Genomic DNA, 20,511 nt, shown 5'->3' with positions numbered 1-20,511 from the left:
AAATCAAGTATAAAGGTATGTTTCTCAGACCTAGTACATTGTTTTAGAGACTAATGTATTGTGTCTAAGTGCTGGAAACAGGAGAGATCGAATTGGAGGAGAGATGGCCTTGTTCTGCCAAAGCAAGCTCTGTCTGGGTGCACCGGACTGTCCGGTGGTGCACTGGACAGTGTCCGGTGCTGCACCGGACAGTGTCCGGTGCGCCAGGCTGGCTCAGGCGAACTTGCTGCTCTCGGGAAGAAATTTACGGTGTACGACTATAATTCACCGGACTGTCCGGTGAGCCAACGGTCGCCGGGCCAACGGTCGGCCGCTTAATCCGGGCGCGACGTGTGGCCGAGCCAACGGCTAGAAGGGGGCACCGGACTGTCCGGTGTGCACCGGACAGTGTCCGGTGCGTCCAACGGCTCATAGGCGCCAACGGTCGGCTTCTCCAAATAAGGAAAGAGATCCGCACCGGACAGTGTCTGGTGGTGCACCGGACTGTCTGGTGCGCCAGGCGACAGAAGGCAAGAATTGCCTTCCTGGATTGCTCTCAACGGCTCCTAGCTGCCTTGGGGCTATAAAAGGGACCCCTAGGCGCATGGAGGAACTACACCAAGCATTCCTAAGCACTAAGACATCGATTCCTCGCTTTTGATTCCTTGCGATAACAATTAGAGCTCTAGTTGAGTTGTGAACTCATTGAGTCGTGTTGTGAGCTCTTGTTGCGACTTGTGTGCGTGGTGTTGCTGTGATTTCTTGTCTTGAGTGTGTTGCTCATCCCTCCCTTACTCCGTGCTTCTTTGTGAATTTCAAGTGTAAGGGCGATCGAGAGGCTCCAAAGTGTGGAGATTCCTCGCAAACGGGATATAGTAGAGCAAGCAAAACACTGTGGTATTCAAGTGGGTCTTTGGACCGCTTGAGAGGGGTTGATTGCAACCCTCGTCCGTTGGGACGCCACAACGTGGAGTAGGCAAGCGTTGGTCTTGGCCGAACCATGGGATAAACCACTGTGCCATCTCTGTGATTGATCTCTTGTGGTTATTGTGTTTTGTTGAGACTCCTCTCTAACCACTTGGCATTATTGTGCTAACGCCTAATCAAGTTTTTGTGGATTAAGTTTCAAGTTTCACAGGATCACCTATTCACCCCCCCTCTAGGTGCTCTCAATTGGTATCAGAGTCGTTCTCTTCACAAAGGGACTAATCGCCCGAAGAGATGGATCCTAAGGGGAAGGGAATTGTGATCAACGATAAGGAGAAGGAGTCCTTCGTCAACGAGCCGAAGGATGACAAGCCTACTGACTCGGGCTCGGGCCACAAACGCAAAGATGGGAAGAAGAAGAAGACAAGACGCATCAAGGAGATCGTCTACTACGACGACAGCGATGAGTCCACTTCTTCCCAAAAGAACAACGACGACAACGACTACGACAAAAGAAAGACGGTTAATTCAAACTTTTCTTTCGATTACTCTCGTATTCCGCATAGCTCAAATGTGCATTTGCTTTCCATCCCTCTTGGCAAACCTCCACACTTTGATGGGGAGGACTACGGATTTTGGAGTCACAAAATGCGTAGTCACCTGTTCTCTCTCCATCCAAGTATATGGGAGATTGTTGAGAATGGAATGAAATTTGATAGCTCAGATAGTCCTATATTTATTAATGAACAGATTCATAGAAATGCACAAGCTACTACTGTGTTGTTAGCCTCTTTATGCAGGGACGAGTACCATAAGGTGAGAGACTTGGACAATGCCAAGCAGATCTGGGACACCCTCAAGATCTCTCATGAGGGGAACGATGTCACCTTGCTCACCAAGATGGAGTTGGTAGAGGGCGAGCTCGGGAGATTTGCAATGATAAGGGGCGAGGAGCCAACCCAAACATACAACCGTCTCAAGAGCCTCATCAACAAAATAAGGAGCTACGGAAGCACGCGATGGACGGACCACGACGTCGTTCGCCTAATGCTAAGGTCCTTTATTGTACTTGATCCACATCTGGTGAACAATATTCGTGAAAATCCTAGGTACACCAAGATGTCGGCCAAAGAAGTTCTTGGGAAGTTCGTGAGCGGGTGAATGATGATCAAGGAGGCGAGATACGTGGACGACGCATTGAATGGTCCAATCAATGAGCCTCAACCCTTTGCTCTTAAAGCAACAAGAAGCAAGGAGGCGCTACCTAGCAAGGTGGCACAAGTTGAGCCGGCAGGGCTAAATGATGAAGAGATGGCTCTCATCATCAAGCGCTTCAAGATGGCGCTAAAGGGTCACAAGGGGCAGCCAAGCAAGACCAAGACAAAGGCGAAGCGCTCATGCTTCAAATGCGGTAAGATTGGTCATTTTATCGCTAACTGCCCCGATAATGATGGTGACCAGGAACAGGGGAACAAGAGGGAGAAGAAGAAGGCATACAAAAAACTAAGGGCGAGGCACACCTTGGCAAGGAATGGGACTCAGATTGTTCGTCATCCGACTCCGACAATGAAGGACTCGCCGCCACCGCCTTCAACAAGTCATCCCTCTTCCCCAACGAGCGTCACACATGCCTCATGGCTAAGGAGAAGAAGGTATGTACTCGAAACAATGCCACTTATGATTCTTCTAGTGATAATGAGTCTAGTGATGAAGAAATAGATTACTCTAGTTTGTTCAAGGGATTGGATAGAACTAAAATAGATAAGATTAATGAATTGATTGATGCCTTGAATGAAAAGGATAGACTTTTAGAGAAACAAGAGGACCTTTTATATGAAGAACATGACAAATTTGTAGAGGCACAAAAATCTCATGCTTTAGAAGTTAAAAGAAATAAAATGCTTTCTTGTGAACTATCTTCTTGCCATGAGACAATTTCTAGCTTAAGGAGCATAAATGATGATTTAAATGCTAAGTTAGAGATAGCTAGTAAATCTAACTCTTGTGTAGAACATGTTATGATTTGCAATAGGTGTAAAGATTTTGACATTGATGCTTGTAGTGAACACCTAGTTTCAATTTCCAAATTGAATGATGAATTGGCTAGTCTTAATGCCCAACTTAAGACTAGCAAGAATGAATTTGACAAGCTAAAATTTGCAAGGGATGCCTACACGATTGGTAGACACCCCCTCAATTAAGGATGGACTTGGCTTCAAGAGGGAAGCCAAGGACTTAACAAGCCATAAGGCTCCCATCTCCGCCAAGGAGAAAGGGAAGGCCCCTATGGCTAGTAGTGCTAAAAAGAACCATGCTTTTATGTACCATGATAGAAGACAGTCTTATAGGAGTTGTAATGCTTATGATGCTTTTGACTCTCATGCTATGTTTGCTTCTAGTTCTACCTATATGCATGGTAGAGATATGTCTAGGAGATATGTTGTTCATATGCCTAGGAGAAATGTTGTTAATATTCCTAGGAAAGTTGATGAACCATCTACAATATATCATGCTTGCAATGCTTCATTTGCCATTTGTAGAAAGAATAAGAAGGTGATTGCTAGGAAGTTAGGGGCATAATGCAAGGGAGATAAAACTTGCATTTGGGTCCCTAAGACAATTGTGACTAACCTTATAGGACCCAACAAGAGTTGGGTACCTAAGACCCAAGCCTAAATTTGCCTTGCAGGTTTATGCATCCGGGGTTCAAGCTGGATTATCGACATCGGATGCACAAACCATATGACGGGGGAGAAGAAGATGTTCACCTCCTACGTCAAAAACAAGGATTCCCAAGATTCAATAATATTCGGTGATGGGAATCAAGGCAAGGTAAAAGGGTTAGGTAAAATTGCTATTTCATCCGAGCACTCTATATCTAATGTGTTTTTAGTTGAGTCTCTTGGATATAATTTGTTATCTGTTAGTCAATTATGCAAAATGGGATATAATTGTCTATTCACAAATGTAGATGTGTCTGTCTTTAGAAGAAGTGATGGTTCATTAGCTTTTAAGGGTGTATTAGGCGGCAAACTTTATTTAGTTGATTTTGCAAAAGAGGAGGTCGGTCTAGATGCATGCTTAATTGCTAAGACTAGCATGGGCTGGCTGTGGCATCGCCGCTTAGCACATGTGGGGATGAAGAACCTTCACAAGCTTCTAAAGGGAGAACACGTGATAGGTCTAACCAATGTTACTTTCGAAAAAGATAGACCTTGTGCAGCTTGTCAAGCAGGTAAACAAGTGGGAGGAGCGCATCACAGCAAGAATGTGATGACCACATCAAGACCTCTGGAGCTGCTACATATGGACCTCTTCGGACCTGTCGCCTATCTAAGCATAGGAGGAAGTAAGTATGGTCTTGTTATAGTTGATGACTTTTCCCGCTTCACTTGGGTGTTCTTTTTGCAGGATAAGTCTGAAACTCAAGGGACCCTCAAACACTTCCTAAGGAGAGCTCAAAATGAGTTTGAGCTTAAGGTGAAGAAGATAAGGAGCGACAATGGGTCCGAGTTCAAGAACCTTCAAGTGGAGGAGTATCTTGAGGAGGAAGGAATCAAGCACGAGTTCTCCGCTCCCTACACACCATAGCAAAATGGTGTGGTAGAGAGGAAGAACAGGACACTTATAGACATGGCGAGGACAATGCTTGGAGAGTTCAAGACCCCCGAGTGCTTCTGGTCGGAAGCCGTAAACACGGCTTGCCACGCCATCAACAGGGTCTACCTTCATCGTCTCCTCAAGAAGACTTCGTATGAGCTACTTACCGGTAACAAACCCAATGTTTCGTATTTTCGAGTTTTTGGGAGTAAGTGCTACATTCTAGTGAAGAAGGGTAGGAATTCCAAATTTGCTCCCAAAGCCTTAGAAGGGTTTTTGTTAGGTTATGACTCAAATACAAAGGCGTATAGGGTCTTCAACAAATCATCAGGTTTGGTTGAAGTCTCTAGCGACGTTGTATTTGATGAGACTAATGACTCTCCAAGAGAGCAAGCTGTCGATTTTGATGATGTAGATGAAGAAGATGTTCCAACTGCCGCAATACGCACCATGGCGATTGGAGATGTGCGGCCACAGGAACAAAAGGAGCAAGATCAACCTTCTTCCTCAACAATGGTGCATCCCCCAACTCAAGAAGATGAACAGGTTCATCAAGAGGAGGCGTGTGATCAAGGGGGAGCACAAGATGATCAAGCAATGGAAGAAGAAGCACAACTGGCACCTCCAACTCAAGTCCGAGCGATGATTCAAAGGGATCATCCCGTCGACCAAATTTTGGGTGACATTAGCAAGGGAGTAACTACTCGATCTCGATTAGTTAATTTTTGTGAGCATTACTCCTTTGTCTCTTCTATTGAGCCTTTCAGGGTAGAGGAGGCCTTGCTAGATCCGGACTGGGTATTGGCCATGAAAGAGGAGCTCAATAACTTCAAAAGAAATGAAGTTTGGACACTGGTGCCTCGTCCCAAGCAAAATGTTGTGGGAACCAAGTGGGTGTTCCGCAACAAACAAGACGAGCACGGGGTGGTGACAAGGAACAAGGCACGACTTGTGGCAAAAGGTTATGCCCAAGTCGCAGGTTTGGACTTTGAGGAGACTTTTGCTCCTGTGGCTAGGCTAGAGTCCATTCGTATTTTGCTAGCATATGCCGCTCACCATTCTTTCATGTTGTTCCAAATGGATGTGAAGAGCGCTTTCCTCAACGGGCCAATCAAGGAGGAGGTGTACGTAGAGCAACCCCCTGGCTTCGAGGATGAACGGTACCCCGACCACGTGTGTAAGCTCTCTAAGGTGCTCTATGGACTTAAGCAAGTCCCAAGAGCATGGTATGAATGCCTTAGAGACTTTTTAATTGATAATGCTTTCAAAGTCGGGAAAGCCGATCCAACTCTTTTTACTAAGACATGTGATGGTGATCTTTTTGTGTGCCAAATTTATGTCGATGACATAATATTTGGTTCTACTAACCAAAAGTCTTGTGAAGAGTTTAGCAGGGTGATGACTCAAAAGTTTGAGATGTCAATGATGGGCGAATTAAGCTATTTTCTTGGGTTCCAAGTGAAGCAACTCAAGGATGGGACCTTCATCTCCCAAACGAAGTACACGCAAGACTTGATTAAGCGTTTTGGGATGAAGGACGCCAAGCCCGCAAAGACTCTAATGGGAACCGACGGACACACCGACCTCAACAAAGGAGGTAAGTCTGTTGATCAAAAGGCATACCGGTCTATGATAGGGTCTTTACTTTATTTATGTGCTAGTAGACCGGATATTATGCTTAGTGTATGCATGTGTGCTAGATTCCAATCCGATCCTAAGGAGTGTCACTTAGTGGCTGTGAAGCGAATTCTTAGATATTTAGTCGCTACGCCCTGCTTCGGGATCTGGTATCCAAAGGGGTCTACCTATGACTTAATTGGTTATTCAGACTCCGATTATGCTGGATGTAAGGTCGATAGGAAGAGTACATCAGGGACGTGCCAATTCCTAGGAAGGTCCCTGGTGTCATGGAGTTCTAAGAAACAAACTTCTGTTGCCCTATCCACCGCTGAGGCCGAGTACGTTGCTGCAGGACAGTGTTGTGCGCAACTACTTTAGATGAGGCAAACCCTCAGGGACTTTGGCTACAATTTGAGCAAAGTCCCACTCCTATGTGATAATGAGAGTGCCATCCGCATGGCGGATAATCCTGTTGAACACAGCCGCATAAAGCACATAGACATCCGGCATCACTTTTTGAGAGACCACCAGCAAAAGGGAGATATCGAAGTGTTTCATGTTAGCTCCGAGAACCAGCTATCCGATATCTTTACCAAGCCTTTAGATGAGCAGACCTTTTGCAAGTTGCGTAGTGAGCTAAATGTCTTAGATTCGCGGAACTTGGATTGATTTATAGCATACATGTGTTTATGCCCTTAATCATGTTCCTTAAACATTTTGTTGTTTCTTTATGGTGCTCAAGTTGTACAAGCACTCCCTGGACCTTACAAGTCCATTTGCAAGTGATGCACAAATTTAGGGGGAGATGTGCTACAACTTGACCCTTTGAGACTAACTGTGTGTTTGAGTTTGCTTAATTAAGTCTCAAAGGAGGTTTGAAAGGGAAAAGGTGGACTTGGACCATGCAAGACTTCCACTGCATTCCGATGAAAGAGTAACTTTTTCCAAGTTCATCTTTGTACTCTTATTGCCTTTTTACTCTTAGTTGAAGATTTTGGTGAGGCAATGGGGTTAAAGGGCCAAAATTGATCCCGTTTTGGTGCTTGATGCCAAAGGGGGAGAAAATAAGGCGAAAGCAAGAAATGGATCAGCTACCACTTGAGAAATTTTGAAAAAGTAGAGTTAGAGTTTTTGTTTGTCAAAATACTCTTGTTTGCCTCTTATTATTGCCTCTTATTATCAAAAGTTAGTCTCTTGTGGGGAGAAGGATTAATTATGGGAAAAAGGGGGAGTTTTTGAAATCTTTGATCAATTTCTCTTGGAACAACTCTTGTTATGTCTCAACAAGTGTTTTTGACTTAGAGATAGGAAATTGAGTTTGATTTGCAAAAACAAACAAAGTGGTGGCAAAGAATGATCCATATATGCCAAATTTAACTCAAAACAAATTTGACTTCTTATTTGAATTGATTTTGCACTTGTTCTACTTGCTTTATGTTGTGTTGGCATAAATCACCAAAAAGGGGGAGATTGAAAGGGAAATGTGCCCTTGGGCCATTTCGAAGTGTTTTGGTGATTTAGTGTCCAATACAAGTGCCTAAGTGTCAAATGGTGGACAAAGTACAAATCAAGTATAAAGGTATGTTTCTCAGACCTAGTACATTGTTTTAGAGACTAATGTATTGTGTCTAAGTGCTGGAAACAGGAGAGATCGAATTGGAGGAGAGATGGCCTTGTTCTACCAAAGCAAGCTCTGTCTGGGTGCACCGGACTGTCCGGTGGTGCACCGGACAGTGTCCGGTGCGCCAGGCTGGCTCAGGCGAACTTGCTGCTCTCGGGAAGAAATTTACGGCGTACGGCTATAATTCACCGGACTGTCCGGTGTGCACCGGACAGTGTCCGGTGAGCCAACGGTCGCCGGGCCAACGGTCGGCCGCTTAATCCAGGCGCGACGCGTGGCCGAGCCAACGGCTAGAAGGGGGCACCGGACTGTCCGGTGTGCACCGGACAGTGTCCGGTGCGCCAACGGCTCATAGGCGCCAACAGTTGGCTTCTCCAAATAAGGAAAGAGATCCGCACCGGACAGTGTCCGGTGGTGCACCAGACTGTCCGGTGCGCCAGGCGACAGAAGGCAAGAATTGCCTTCCTGGATTGCTCTCAACGGCTCCTAGCTGCCTTGGGGCTATAAAAGGGACCCCTAGGCACATGGAGGAACTACACCAAGCATTCCTAAGCACTAAGACATCGATTCCTCGCTTTTGATTCCTTGCGATAACAATTAGAGCTCTAGTTGAGTTGTGAACTCATTGAGTCGTGTTGTGAGCTCTTGTTGCGACTTGTGTGCGTGGTGTTGCTGTGATTTCTTGTCTTGAGTGTGTTGCTCATCCCTCCCTTACTCCGTGCTTCTTTGTGAATTTCAAGTGTAAGGGCGAGAGGCTCCAAAGTGTGGAGATTCCTCGCAAACGGGATATAGTAAAGCAAGCAAAACACCGTGGTATTCAAGTGGGTCTTTGGACCGCTTGAGAGGGGTTGATTGCAACCCTCATCTGTTGGGACGCCACAACGTGGAGTAGGCAAGCGTTGGTCTTGGCCGAACCACGGGATAAACCACTGTGCCATCTCTGTGATTGATCTCTTGTGGTTATTGTGTTTTGTTGAGACTCCTCTCTAACCACTTGGCATTATTGTGCTAACGCCTAATCAAGTTTTTGTGGATTAAGTTTCAAGTTTCACAGGATCACCTATTCACCCCCTCTAGGTGCTCTCACAATGTGCCTGGGCCGATGTGTCAAAACTCTTTTTCACCTTCGGCGTAGTAGAGATAGCTGAAGCAGTAGCCTTTCTCTTCTTTCCCTGCTTTCGCGAGGGATAGCAATAATCTAGGTAAACAAAACCAATGACATCAAAAACCATGTTTAACCTTTTCTTGCCTCGCCCTCCAAAGGCTGCCGTCATGGCATCATCTTTGGCCCTTGAGTAGGCACCAAGCAACTCTTCGCTGGTTGCGTCAATGGCATCTAGCCAGTCGTCGTTTGGTTCGTCAAATTGACTCCTGTATTTGAATGTATACTTTAGGTAAATCAAGCCACTCTGGCTAGACCCAGCAGCAGCTTCCTTCGGCATCTCCCACCCACTCCCGAGTGCCCACACCTTGTAGGCAATGTGCTCTTGGACTAAGTCCGTGGTGCATATGTAGGTGCATACCGTGTTATAAGCAGCTTGACATGCTTGAATGTCATTTCCAAGGGCAAGAGATGGTCTTCTAATGCCGAAGTGAGACCATATGAGACATTGGATAATTCCCTTGATGTCTTCTCTCTCAGCCAAATCGTTCTTTACATAGAACCATTCTTGCATCCAGGCTCCTGGCCATCTCTTGCGAAATGTTGGAACTGGATTGCTTACTTCGGAACGGGTTACGAAGCCATAACAACCGAAATTGTTGTGGTATTGTTCTTTTCCAATAGCCTTTGTCTCATAAGACAATTCATGCAAGTTGCAGAAACATTTCACATTCGGCTCTTGTCCTTGGCTTCTCATGGCCCAAATATAAACCCCTATCCTGATGATGGCTTTAGGGGTAAGCTGATGAAGGTAGACTTCGAAGGTTTTCAGCACTTCGACCAGCATACTATCCAAAGGGAACCGAAGCCCCGCTTTCATAAAACTTCTATAGACAACTACCTCGTCAGCTTCGGGCAGAGGGACATTATTTTCTCCTGTGCATACCGTGTTATAAGCAGCTTGACATGCTTGAATGTCGTTTCCAAGGGCAAGAGATGGTCTTCTAATGCCGAAGTGAGACCATATGAGACGTTGGATAATTCCCTTGATGTCTTCTCTCAGCCAAATCGTTCTTTACATAGAACCATTATTGCATTCAGGCTCCTGGCCATCTCTTGGGAAACGTTGGAACTGGATTGCTTACTTCAGAACGGGTTACGAAGCCATAACAACCGAAATTGTTGTGGTATTGTTCTTTTCCAATAGCCTTCGTCTCATAAGACAATTCATGCAAGTTGCAGAAACATTTCACATTCGACTCTTGTCCTTGGCTCCTCATGGCCCAAATATAAACCCATATCCTGATGATGGCTTCAGGGGTAAGCTGATGAAGGTAGACTTCGAAGGTTTTCAGCACTTCGACCAGCATACTATCCAAAGGGAACCGAAGCCCCGCTTTCATAAAACTTCTATAGACAACTACCTCGTCAGCTTTGGGCAGAGGGACATTATTTTCTCCTTTAGCCTGAACAATAGAAATGTCACGAAAATACCTTCCCCTCATGGCATCAATCTATCCTTGTTTGATTGTCGACTTTCCGAAAACAACATGGCTTGGCCTCCAGGGCCGATCTTCGGCATCCTCAGTCTCACTTTCAGCATCAAAGTCTTCACTGTCACTAGAATCCTCAGATATTTCGGCTAATGTTTCATGTGCATTTTTTTCTGCATTAGTCCTCTCCATAGCTTCGTAAAACTCAGACAACACTGGGTCCATAGTCTTCTTCTCACCAGTCATTAGATCAAAACTTGTTGAAATGACGAAGCTCAAGTTCACGACAAAACAAGAGAGTTTAAAATAGCGACTATAGTGTACGTAACTGAAATAGCACAAGAAACACTTTCAATACGAGCTCATATTTATATGCATAGCGCCCCACAGCTTGGTGGGTCCAGCATGTCAGTGTCATTCGCTATTCTAGCGAAGGGAAGATGTTTTTTGAACCTTCGGCTAAAGGCCTTCGTCCAGGTCGCAGCCTAAATTTGTTACAAGGAAGCAAATTAATACTGCGAGGGCCTACTGTTGGGGCCTTCCTCTTCCGAAGGTCCTAAAAACGTGACTAACCATATGTTTTCAGTACGATATAGATTATTACAGGAGTTTTCGGCTCTTAGATAAAAGACCATCTCTAATGGTGAAAGTATAGCCGTGTAAAGGAGCAACCCGAAGGTGATAGGAGTAAGCGCCGAAGTTATTGCCAGAGAGCTTCGGCTTGATATGGTGACGAAGACCAAGGACGTCACCGACTTAAAGGGGGAAATGACCACTTAGTCTGTGATAATTTGTATTACAATCACGAGTAAATGTCAAGGGCATGAATGTAATTTTGTCCGGGCTTTGTCCTGTGCCTATAAATAGATGAACAGTAGCACCGTACTGTTCACGCTCGATTGTAATCGTTCTCGAGCCATTCTCGCTCCCACACCTTATGGCAAGCCAAAGGTATCATTGTGACATGAATATTGTTAATGTTTATTCATATTCAATGAAGATAAATGGATTATGGATATATAACAGACATTATCTCAATTCCTTTGTACTCCTTCGTCTTCTTGTTTATATTCTTATTTATTATACCATAAAATGATGAAGGTGTGTCCTTCATGACTTTCGTCTGAAGATCATTATATCCGAAAAAAGATAATGCTTCGGAGAAAAAATGTCTTTAACCATTAACAATTGTGCTGTTTTGTTTTTGATTTATAACATTTGAGAATAAATGACCAACAAACACCAAACTCGGTGCCACAAATCTTGGCAAGGTCACCATATATGGCGTCGAGGTGCTGTCGTGTAGTGGCGGACACAAATGATAGTTTGGGTAGGCCCAATTATACTGGAATTCGATCAAGATATAAACTATTTCTCAACATGCAAAGAAATATAATTGAAAAAAATTCTCTATATACCATCGGATTTATGCTCATCTCTTTATGTGCTATTGAGTAGTATAAAGGGAATTTTTTATGTGTATAATATGCGGGAAGTGAAAATAATTCGGACGTTGGGAAAGTCGTTCCGTACCCGTGTGCCGTAAAGGCGTAAACCACGTATTGCGAAAACGGCTCACAGTTTCGATGCGATCGAAGCCGGAAGCACAGGTCCGTCAGACCCGATCCGAGCCCCAGATTCCAGCCGAAGCCGACCCCACACATCTCTCCCGGTCCAGGTAGTTACGCGTCCTCTTCCTCCTCGTCGCCTCGCCTCCCAGTCGGCCAGTCGCCACCGCCCGAGAAGCCGAGCCCGCAGCCACCGGATCCCAGCGGGCATCGCCACCCACCCCGCTCTCCATGGTGGCACGCGAGAGCGAGACCTAACCCTACCTTAACCTTACTACCTCACAATGGCCGCCGCGGGGGAGCGCCGCAAGCTTTGTGGCTACCTACGCGCCGTGGTGTCCATCCCCGGCGGGGACGTCGCGGCGGCGGCGTCTATCCTTCCGCTGTCCCCGTGCACGCTCTCCGCGTGCGGGGCCGTGGCCCTTGCGCCGCTCCCCGACGACGTGCGGGCCCAGCCGCGGTGGCCCAGGTCGCGCGCCCCCGGCGTCGTGCGCCTGCTCAGGACGCTCGTGGCGAACCGCTGCGTGGAGGTGGAGGGTACGCTTCTCCGGGTCGTGACCAGGAGGAGGCCTGGGGAAGGGGAAGGGGAAGGGGACGGCGCCGCGGTGGAGGCCAGGGCCGTCGTGCTGCTCGACGTCTACATACCCGTCGCCGCGTGGTCCGGTTGGCAGTTCCCGCGCTCGCGCTCTGCTGCCGCCGCCGTCTTCAAGCATGTTAGGTGCGTCTCTTCCGTCTTTGTGTATCTGTACAGGTGCAATTTTGTCGATCCCATTGCCATTTCGGAGGAATAAGGAACTCCCGCACAACGCAAGGCAACTGGAATAAAATGGAGGAATAAGGAACTCCCGCACAACGCAAGGCAACTGGAATAAGGAAGCCAACGTATTTCTCTCTGACAGAAGTTCCTGATTCCCTCGGCAGTGGCGTGGTTGCCTATGTTTGCTGTCTGTTTTGATCTACTCGTTTTTTCGCTGTCTTGTGCTCGCTGTCTTCCGTGGTGTTTCAGTAGCAATGGAAAAGGGTGAGTGAGCCTGTGTTGTGTTACAAGCATCCCAGTTCAATGGGAAAACAAACACAAAAGACATGAACCAACTGAACAGCTTGATTTAATGGAAAATGCTAACACAACTAACATGACAACGTAATAGACGAACTGAACAGTTTGATTATATAAGTCCATATGACACTCCAAGCTAATGGGTAGAGCACCTTGCATCTCCAAATGTTTCTTCTTCACGTGAGGAATGCCATAGTGCTGTCCTCCATTATGCTTCATAATCTCCATTATGCAGCCTTGTCGTGTTCAAAAAATCCGATGGGCACGATCAACAGGGTACTCACGGAATGCCTTCTCGACCTTGGCCACAATTTGCTCAATATTGTTTAGTGTTCCTCTCTCAAACAACGATTGGATAGCTGAAAAAAACCCAAGGCCTGACACATTAAGATCCGGTGAATTTTGTGTCTGACAAGTTAGCCTAATGTCCCATCCATCAGCTTGGGCAGCGGCTACAAAAGCTGGGTCATTCAATGCAATATGAGTCCTGGCATTATCTTGTGGAATAAATATGGGCATATGTCTTTCCTCCGCTGGCCACTTTGCCTTGATCGCATGCAACACCTTGTTTATAAGGAAGTCACGACTATGTTCTTTCTTTACTGATGTCATTGCCTTTATGATCAAAGTTCCTACAAGCAAATAAAGCAAATTTAGCAAAAATGATTAACTGAAAATGCCAAAATAAACTATGAATGCATTCCATACCTCTGTCCCTACGCTCTTTCTCTTTGCTGGCTCCATATAGGTGAAGGGAAAGATGCCTACTTTACCATTAAATATGCAATTTCCACTTGCATCAAATCTTGGTCGAGTGACCACAACGAACATCACCTTCTCTATAAAGTTTTTGCTTTTAACCTCCCTAGGTGGCATTTCTTCATCTTTCGCAAGATAATACTTTTGGTTTCTTCTAGTCCTGTAGAACCATTTCTCACATATGTACACGACGTTGTACAAGGCCTTGAAGCTAGGACAATTATCTAGGTATTGTGCCTAGAGCATGGACAAGCAGTACCTAACACGAGTCTTCTTGTTCTCATCGGTCAACATCAATTTGAGGTCGTTAATGTGTCTATGGAAATATCCTTCCTTGTAACGGTTATAAAGAGAGGTTTTCTTAACACCCAACGCATTGGCAAGACCCTGGAATGTTGTGTACTCTCTCAAAGGCACATCTTTGCCGCTTCCATGTTTATTTCTATTCTCTTGCGACCACAATTTCTAACAAGCTTTTTGAACACATGCTATTGAAAGGGAAATGTGCCATTGGGCCATTTCTATAAGTATTTTGGTGATTAGATGTCCAACACATATTGAGTGAGTTCTTATGTGCCAAATGAGTGAGAAGTATGAAATCAAGAACAAGGGTCAAACGTCAACTGGCTGCTCTCGGGAAAAGAGAGAGACAACGTGGCTATAATTCACCGGACTGTCCGGTGAGCCAGCGGCCAACGGTCGGCCGCGCGATCAACGCGCGACACGTGGCCCGCGCCAACGGTCGGTTGGGCACACCGGACTGTCTGGTGTGCACCGGACAGTGTCCGGTGCGCCAACCAGTCCCGAGGCCCAACGGTCGGCTGCGCCCGATATGGAAGGAGATCGCGCACCAGACTGCTACAGTGGCTGTCCGGTGGTGCACCGGACTGTCTGGTGCACCACTCGACAGAAGGCAAGAATTGCCTACCAAATTGATGTCCAACGGCTCCTAGCTGCCTTGAGGCTACAAAGAGACCCCTAGGCGCATGGAGCAGGACACTAAGCTTACAAGAAACATCCTAAGACACCTAGACTCTGCATTCACGCAATCAGATCATCGTTCTTGAGAATTGAGCACTGTTCGAGTTGTAAACTCCTTGCGTTGTGTTTGTGTGCTCACTTCTTCACTTGTGTGCGTGGTTGTACTGCGGATTTGAGTCTTGCATGTGTTGCTCTCCCATCCTTACTCTTGTGCTTTCTTTGTGATCATAATTTTGTAAGGGCGAGAGGCTCCAATCTGTGGAGATTCCTCGCAAACGGGAAGAATACTCAAGATAAAAGACTGTGGTATTCAAGTCGATCATTCGATCACTTGAAAGGGGTTGATTGCAACCCTCGTCCATCGGGACGCCACAACGTGGAAGTAGGCAAGTGTTACTTAGCCGAACCACGGGATAAAAATCGCGTGTCTCGTGTGTTGCTTTTCTGTGATTGTTTTGACAAGCTCGCTCCATATCCACTTGGTTACACTAACACTTTAATAATCAAGTTTGTGGCTATTTAGTGTTTGATTTTACAGGATCACCTATTCACCCCCCCTCTAGTTGCTCTCAGCTATCCCACCATAGTCCTGTCCAGAGCGCCATATTCTCTGCACAACTAAACAAGGCACACCAAACTTCTCTGCAACTTCCTTAGAGACTCCATGATGTAATACATGCGGATCTGTCTTCGCCAACAGTTCAAGATAAACAACGACCTTTAAGTCATCTGAGTGGTATTTCCTCTTTTTACCATTGGAATCTACAATAAATAAACAACATGAATAATTGTAGCACGTCTGAATATTGAGCAAGAGCACGTCTGAATATTGAGCAAGAATTGTTGCAAACAGCACGATGACTACAAAACCATAGCCTAAATGCTTAGGGTGTGTTTGGTTTGACTTTTGGCTTTGGTTTTGGCTTTTTCCCCCTAAAAGCCAAACCAAAGGGCTGGATCTAGGAGGCAGCGTTTTCTAAAAGCCGACTTTCTCGTAGTGTAAAACTGAAAGCACCTATGAACTTGCTTTTAGTGGCTTTCAGATGGAATTGTGAAAATATATTTGGAAGATCTTTTAATGATTTTTAGTGGTTTCCACCAAACAATTTTAGTTTTTTGACAGCTCACAGCCCACAACAACTATTTTCACAGCTCACAGGCCAACCAAACAGATCCTTACTCCCTTCTCCGGCAACAACAGCATGACTTTCTTGTCCATTGTTTACTTTTGGCCGTTCCAAGCATTCCTGATATGCCTGAAACCTTGCAAAGGGAGGCTTTTGATATAATACATGTTCCAGGGATGATGCCGCTTATTATTATTATTTCTTTTACATTTTCGAGTTTGGAATTCTAGGGTCACTTTCTGGGTTTTTCCAACAAAGCAATTACGGGCCGGGCATGGCTCATGTTGGGTTTTAGCTCTAGCACACCCAACTTGCTTGGGACTAAAATGCTTTGTTGTTGAAAAAGATCAGTGACCATAGCAGTCCAAACTCCAAATAGTAAAAAAAGTAATAATGAACAACATGGTTTCTGGAACAGGTATTACATGAAAAGCCTAGCTAAAACCCAACATGAGCTAAAACCCAATAGGTGTACATTCGGGCTGCCCGACCCGGCCCAAGCCCGAAAAGGCCCGTATTGTTTGAATTTCGGGCCGGCTCGGCCCGTTTGAATTTCGGGCTGTGCTGGGCCGGCCCACGGCCCGACTCGTAATTGCTTAAATGTGCCGGGTTTATTTCGTGTGACCCGTGTTGGAATGTGAACCCATGACCCTAAACAGGGTTGGGAGTAGTATTAATAGACTCAGTACATGGGCCAGGCCCATTACAGTGAGGGTGAGATGGTAATTACAAGGGGAAAACCCCAAACCCTAGACGGGTAGTCTAACACTCCCCCGTAGTCGCAACTCTATCCTATACAAATGTTGAGACTGGATCGAAAGTCTAAAAAGACACTCGACGGTAACCCCTTGGTGAAGATGTCGGCGAACTGCAGCGTGGTGGGGACACTGAGAACCCGAACGTCACCGGCAGCGACACGCTCGCGGACGAAGTGCAGGTCGATCTCTACGTGCTTCGTGCGCTGATGCTGCACGGGGTTGGTGGAGAGGTAGACCGCACTGACGTTGTCGCAGTAGACGAGAGTGGCGCGCTGGAGGGGACTGTGGAGCTCGTGGAGGAGCTGGCGCAGCCAGGAGGCCTCTGCCACACCGTTGGCCACGACACGGTACTCGGCCTCAGCGCTGGAGCGAGAGACGACGGGCTGCCGTTTGGCGGCCCAGGAGACGAGATTGGCGCCCAGGAACACGGCGTAACCGGAGGTGGACCGGCGCGTGTCGGGACAGCCAGCCCAGTCAGCGTCGGTGTAGACCACGAGCTCCGACGTCGGGGATGGGCGGAGTAGGAGGCCGTAGTCGAGGGAGCCGCTGAGGTAGCGCAGAATCCGCTTGAGCGCAGTGAGATGGGGCTCCCGCGGAGTGTGCATATGCAGGCACACCTGCTGGACGGCGTAGGCGATGTCGGGCTTGGTCGCTTGGAGAACGTGAGGTACTGGAGCGCGCCGGTGAGGCTCCGGTATGACGTCGCGTCGGCGACCGGAGGCCTGTCGTCCTCAGAGAGCTTCGCCTGAGTGTCGACAGGCGTGGAGCAGGGCTTGCAGTCAGACATGCCAGCCCGCTCCAGGATGTCGATGGCATACTGGCGCTGGTGGAGGAAGAGACCCTGAGGCCGACGTTCGGCGGTGATGCCGAGGAAGTGGTGTAGGGGCCCCAGGTCCTTCATCGCGAACTCCCGCTGAAGGGTGACGATCGTGCGGTGTAGAAGGTCGGCAGTGGATGCCGTGAGCACAATATCGTCGACGTAGAGCAGGAGGTAGACGGTGTCGTCGCCGCGCCGGTAGATGAACAGGGACGTGTCCGACTTGGCCTCGACGAAGCTGATGGAGGCCAGGTAGAAGGCGAAGCGACTGTACCAAGCCCGTGGCGTCTGCTTGAGGCCATACAGGGACCGATTCAGCCGGCAAACCAGATCCGGACGGTCAGCGTCGACGAAGCCGGTGGGCTGGCTGCAGTAGACAGTCTCCGTCAGAGTGCCATGGAGGAAGACATTCTTGACATCAAGCTGATGGATCGCCCAGTCGCGGGAAAGGGCGAGGGAGAGGACGGCGCGAACAGTGGCGAACTTGACGACAGGGCTGAAGGTCTCGTCGTAGTCCACTCCGGGGCGCTGGGTGAAGCCCCGAAGGACCCAACGGGCCTTGTAGCGGTCGAGGGAGCCGTCCGAGGTCAGCTTGTGGCGAAATAGCCACTTGCCGGTGACCACGTTGGTGCCTGGTGGACGCGGCACCAGGTCCCAGATGTGGTTGGCCAAGAGGGCCGCGTACTCCTCCTCCATAGCACGACGCCAATGTGGGTCAGCGAGGGCGGTGCGAACGAAGGAGGGCACCGGGGAAGCATCAGGTGGAGTGGTAGACGTAGCAGCTGCCAGGATCAGCCGGTCGACGGGGCGGAGAACGCCAGCAGCGCGCCGAGTCACCATCGGGTGGACGTGCCCGGGGTCGCGGTGGATGGCGACCGGGTGGTAAACGGACGACTCGGAGCGAACCGCCGGAACGTCGAGAGCGGCGGGTGTGGCCGGCTCGCGGCGGTGATAGACGACGGTGGGGTCGGCGAAACGGGGCGCGCTCCTCGACGGGCCCGAGTCGGGGGGCGCCGAGGTAGTGGCGTGGCCACGGCGATGGTAGACGAGTGCGGGGTTGGCGAAGCGAGACGGGGTCGACGGGGCCGCGCGTGGCGCAGGCGGGGTCGACGGGGCCGCGCGTGGCGCAGGCAGGATCGACGGGGCCGCGCGTGGCGCAGGCGGGGTCGACGGGGCCGCGCGTGGCGCGGAGGAGGTCGTCGTGGCCGCACGAGGAGCAGGTAACGGCGCAAGACGGGGAGCCGGAGGTGGGGGAGGAATCGGATCGGACTCGAGGAGGGAGTCAAGATCGGTGGGTGGGGTGGAGCCAGCAAGGGGAAACACATCTTCGTCGAAGATGACATGACGAGAGATGATGATGCGGTGGGAGGTGAGGTCCAGACACCAGTACCCCTTGTGGTCAGGAGAGTAGCCAAGGAATAGACAGCGGGTGGAGCGAGGAGAAAGCTTATGTGGAGCGGTAGCGGAAGTGTTAGGGTAGCAGGCACAGCCGAACACGCGAAGGTGGTCATAGGAAGGGGCTGTGCCGTATAGGGCGAAGTGAGGGGTAGGGTGGCGCACCGCCTTCGAGGGAAGACGGTTGAGGAGGTGGGTGGCAGTGTGCAGGGCCTCTGCCCAGTAGCTGGCAGGGAGAGACGCCTGGAAGAGGAGGCAGCGGAGCATATTGGTGGTGGTGCGGATCATGCGTTCGGCTCGGCCGTTCTGTGCAGAGGTGTAGGGGCACGAGAGACGCAACTGGACGCCATGAGTGAGGAAGAAAGAGCGAGAGGCGTTGTTATCGAACTCGCGGCCATTGTCACACTGCAGAGCACGGACCGGGCGACGAAACTGAGTGGAAACCCAGGTGAAGAAGTGTGTGAGGGTGGTGAATGTGTCCGACTTCAACCGAAGCGGGAAGGTCCAGAGAAAATGGGAAAATCATCCAAAATCACCAAATAGTATTTATAACCAGAAAGACTGAGTACATGGGAGGTCCAAAGATCACAGTGAACCAGGTCAAAAGCCTGCTCAGCCCGAGAAGAGGAAGTAGTAAATGGGAGACGAGTGTGTCGACCTAACTGACAAGCATGACAGAGGCCCTCAAAATGTCCCCTACTACATGAAGGATCTAGACTACTGGTAATTTTGGTCAAGACGTCGGGTCCAGGATGGCCGAGACGACGATGCCAAGTGGTGGAGGAGGTGGTGGAGACCAGGACGGGAGGTGGAGATACGCCGGCTGTGGAGGGCTGGAGCGTGTAGAGCGGTCCCGAGCTGTCACAGCGGGCGAGAGGGGTCCTGGTGGCCAGATCCTTCACAGAAAAACCAGAGGGGTCAAACTCAATGGAACAGGAGTTGTCAGTGGTGAAACGACAGACAGAAAGGAGATTGTGAGTGATGTGGGGAGCTACGAGAACATCGTTGAGGTAAAACGGTCCAAGGAGAACCGCGACACCTACTGAGGTGACGGGCAGAGTGGAACCGTTTCCAACGACGATCGAGGATGGGTCAGAGGAAAGGGGGGAATGAGAGCGGGAGATCATGCCTGCAGTGGGAGTGGTATGGTAGGAGGCACCGGAGTCGATCACCCAGTCGGAGGAGGGAGGGGTCATCGCCATGGTGCTGAAAGCAGCAGCGAGGGAGGCGTTGTCCCAACCTCCAGCCGGCGGGGACCAAGTCGTCGAGGTGGGGGTCCCCGGGGGCAGGAGCGTGGGCGGAGCCTGGGGCACGACGGGCACACCGTACGAAGGTGGCGGGGGCATGCCGTAGTGAGGTGCAGTCAGGAGGGCCGGCGCCGAGGGACGGGGGGCACTCGGTGCCTGGCCTGGCCACATGGCGATGGTCCCGGTCCAGGGGTTGTAGAAGGACGGCCACGCGTGGCCGCCACCCTGCCGGAGGGACCACCACGAGAGGATCCGCCACCCCCACGGCCGCCCTTGCGGGAGCGACGACCTCCGTCTGTCGCGGAAGTCGGACGAGGGGCCGCTGGGACGGCGGGTGGAGGGCGGGTAGGAGCCCCGGTCGACGGAGGACGGGTGGCCTGGCCCCCCGAGGGCGGCTGGCCGCTGGTAGGAGCGCTGTAGAGAGCCGAGGCAGGAGTGGGCGCCTCATTCGCCATGGTGA

The 20,511-nt window shown here is 49.2% G+C and overlaps 1 protein-coding gene across 2 annotated transcripts; it reads left to right on the top strand.

Moving 5' to 3' along the window:
• The first annotated feature begins 8,985 nt into the window (after nt 1-8,985).
• LOC109939217 (uncharacterized) lies at nt 8,986-13,020 on the top strand. 2 transcript variants are annotated; one of them, XM_008674410.4, is made up of 2 exons: nt 11,650-12,628; nt 12,723-13,020. In XM_008674410.4, the coding sequence occupies exons 1-2, from the start codon at nt 12,195-12,197 to the stop codon at nt 12,733-12,735; spliced, it is 447 nt and encodes a 148-aa protein (XP_008672632.1). In that variant the 5' UTR covers nt 11,650-12,194; the 3' UTR covers nt 12,736-13,020. The 2 variants fall into 2 exon arrangements, with proteins under 2 accessions (XP_020405950.1, XP_008672632.1); XM_020550361.3 differs by having other exon boundaries at nt 8,986-13,020.
• Nucleotides 13,021-20,511: the final 7,491 nt, after the last annotated feature.

The sequence above is a fragment of the Zea mays genome, chromosome 3, assembly GCF_902167145.1.
Source record: "Zea mays cultivar B73 chromosome 3, Zm-B73-REFERENCE-NAM-5.0, whole genome shotgun sequence".
Classification (NCBI taxonomy): domain Eukaryota; kingdom Viridiplantae; phylum Streptophyta; class Magnoliopsida; order Poales; family Poaceae; genus Zea; species Zea mays.
This window is presented reverse-complemented; position numbering and strand designations above follow the sequence as displayed.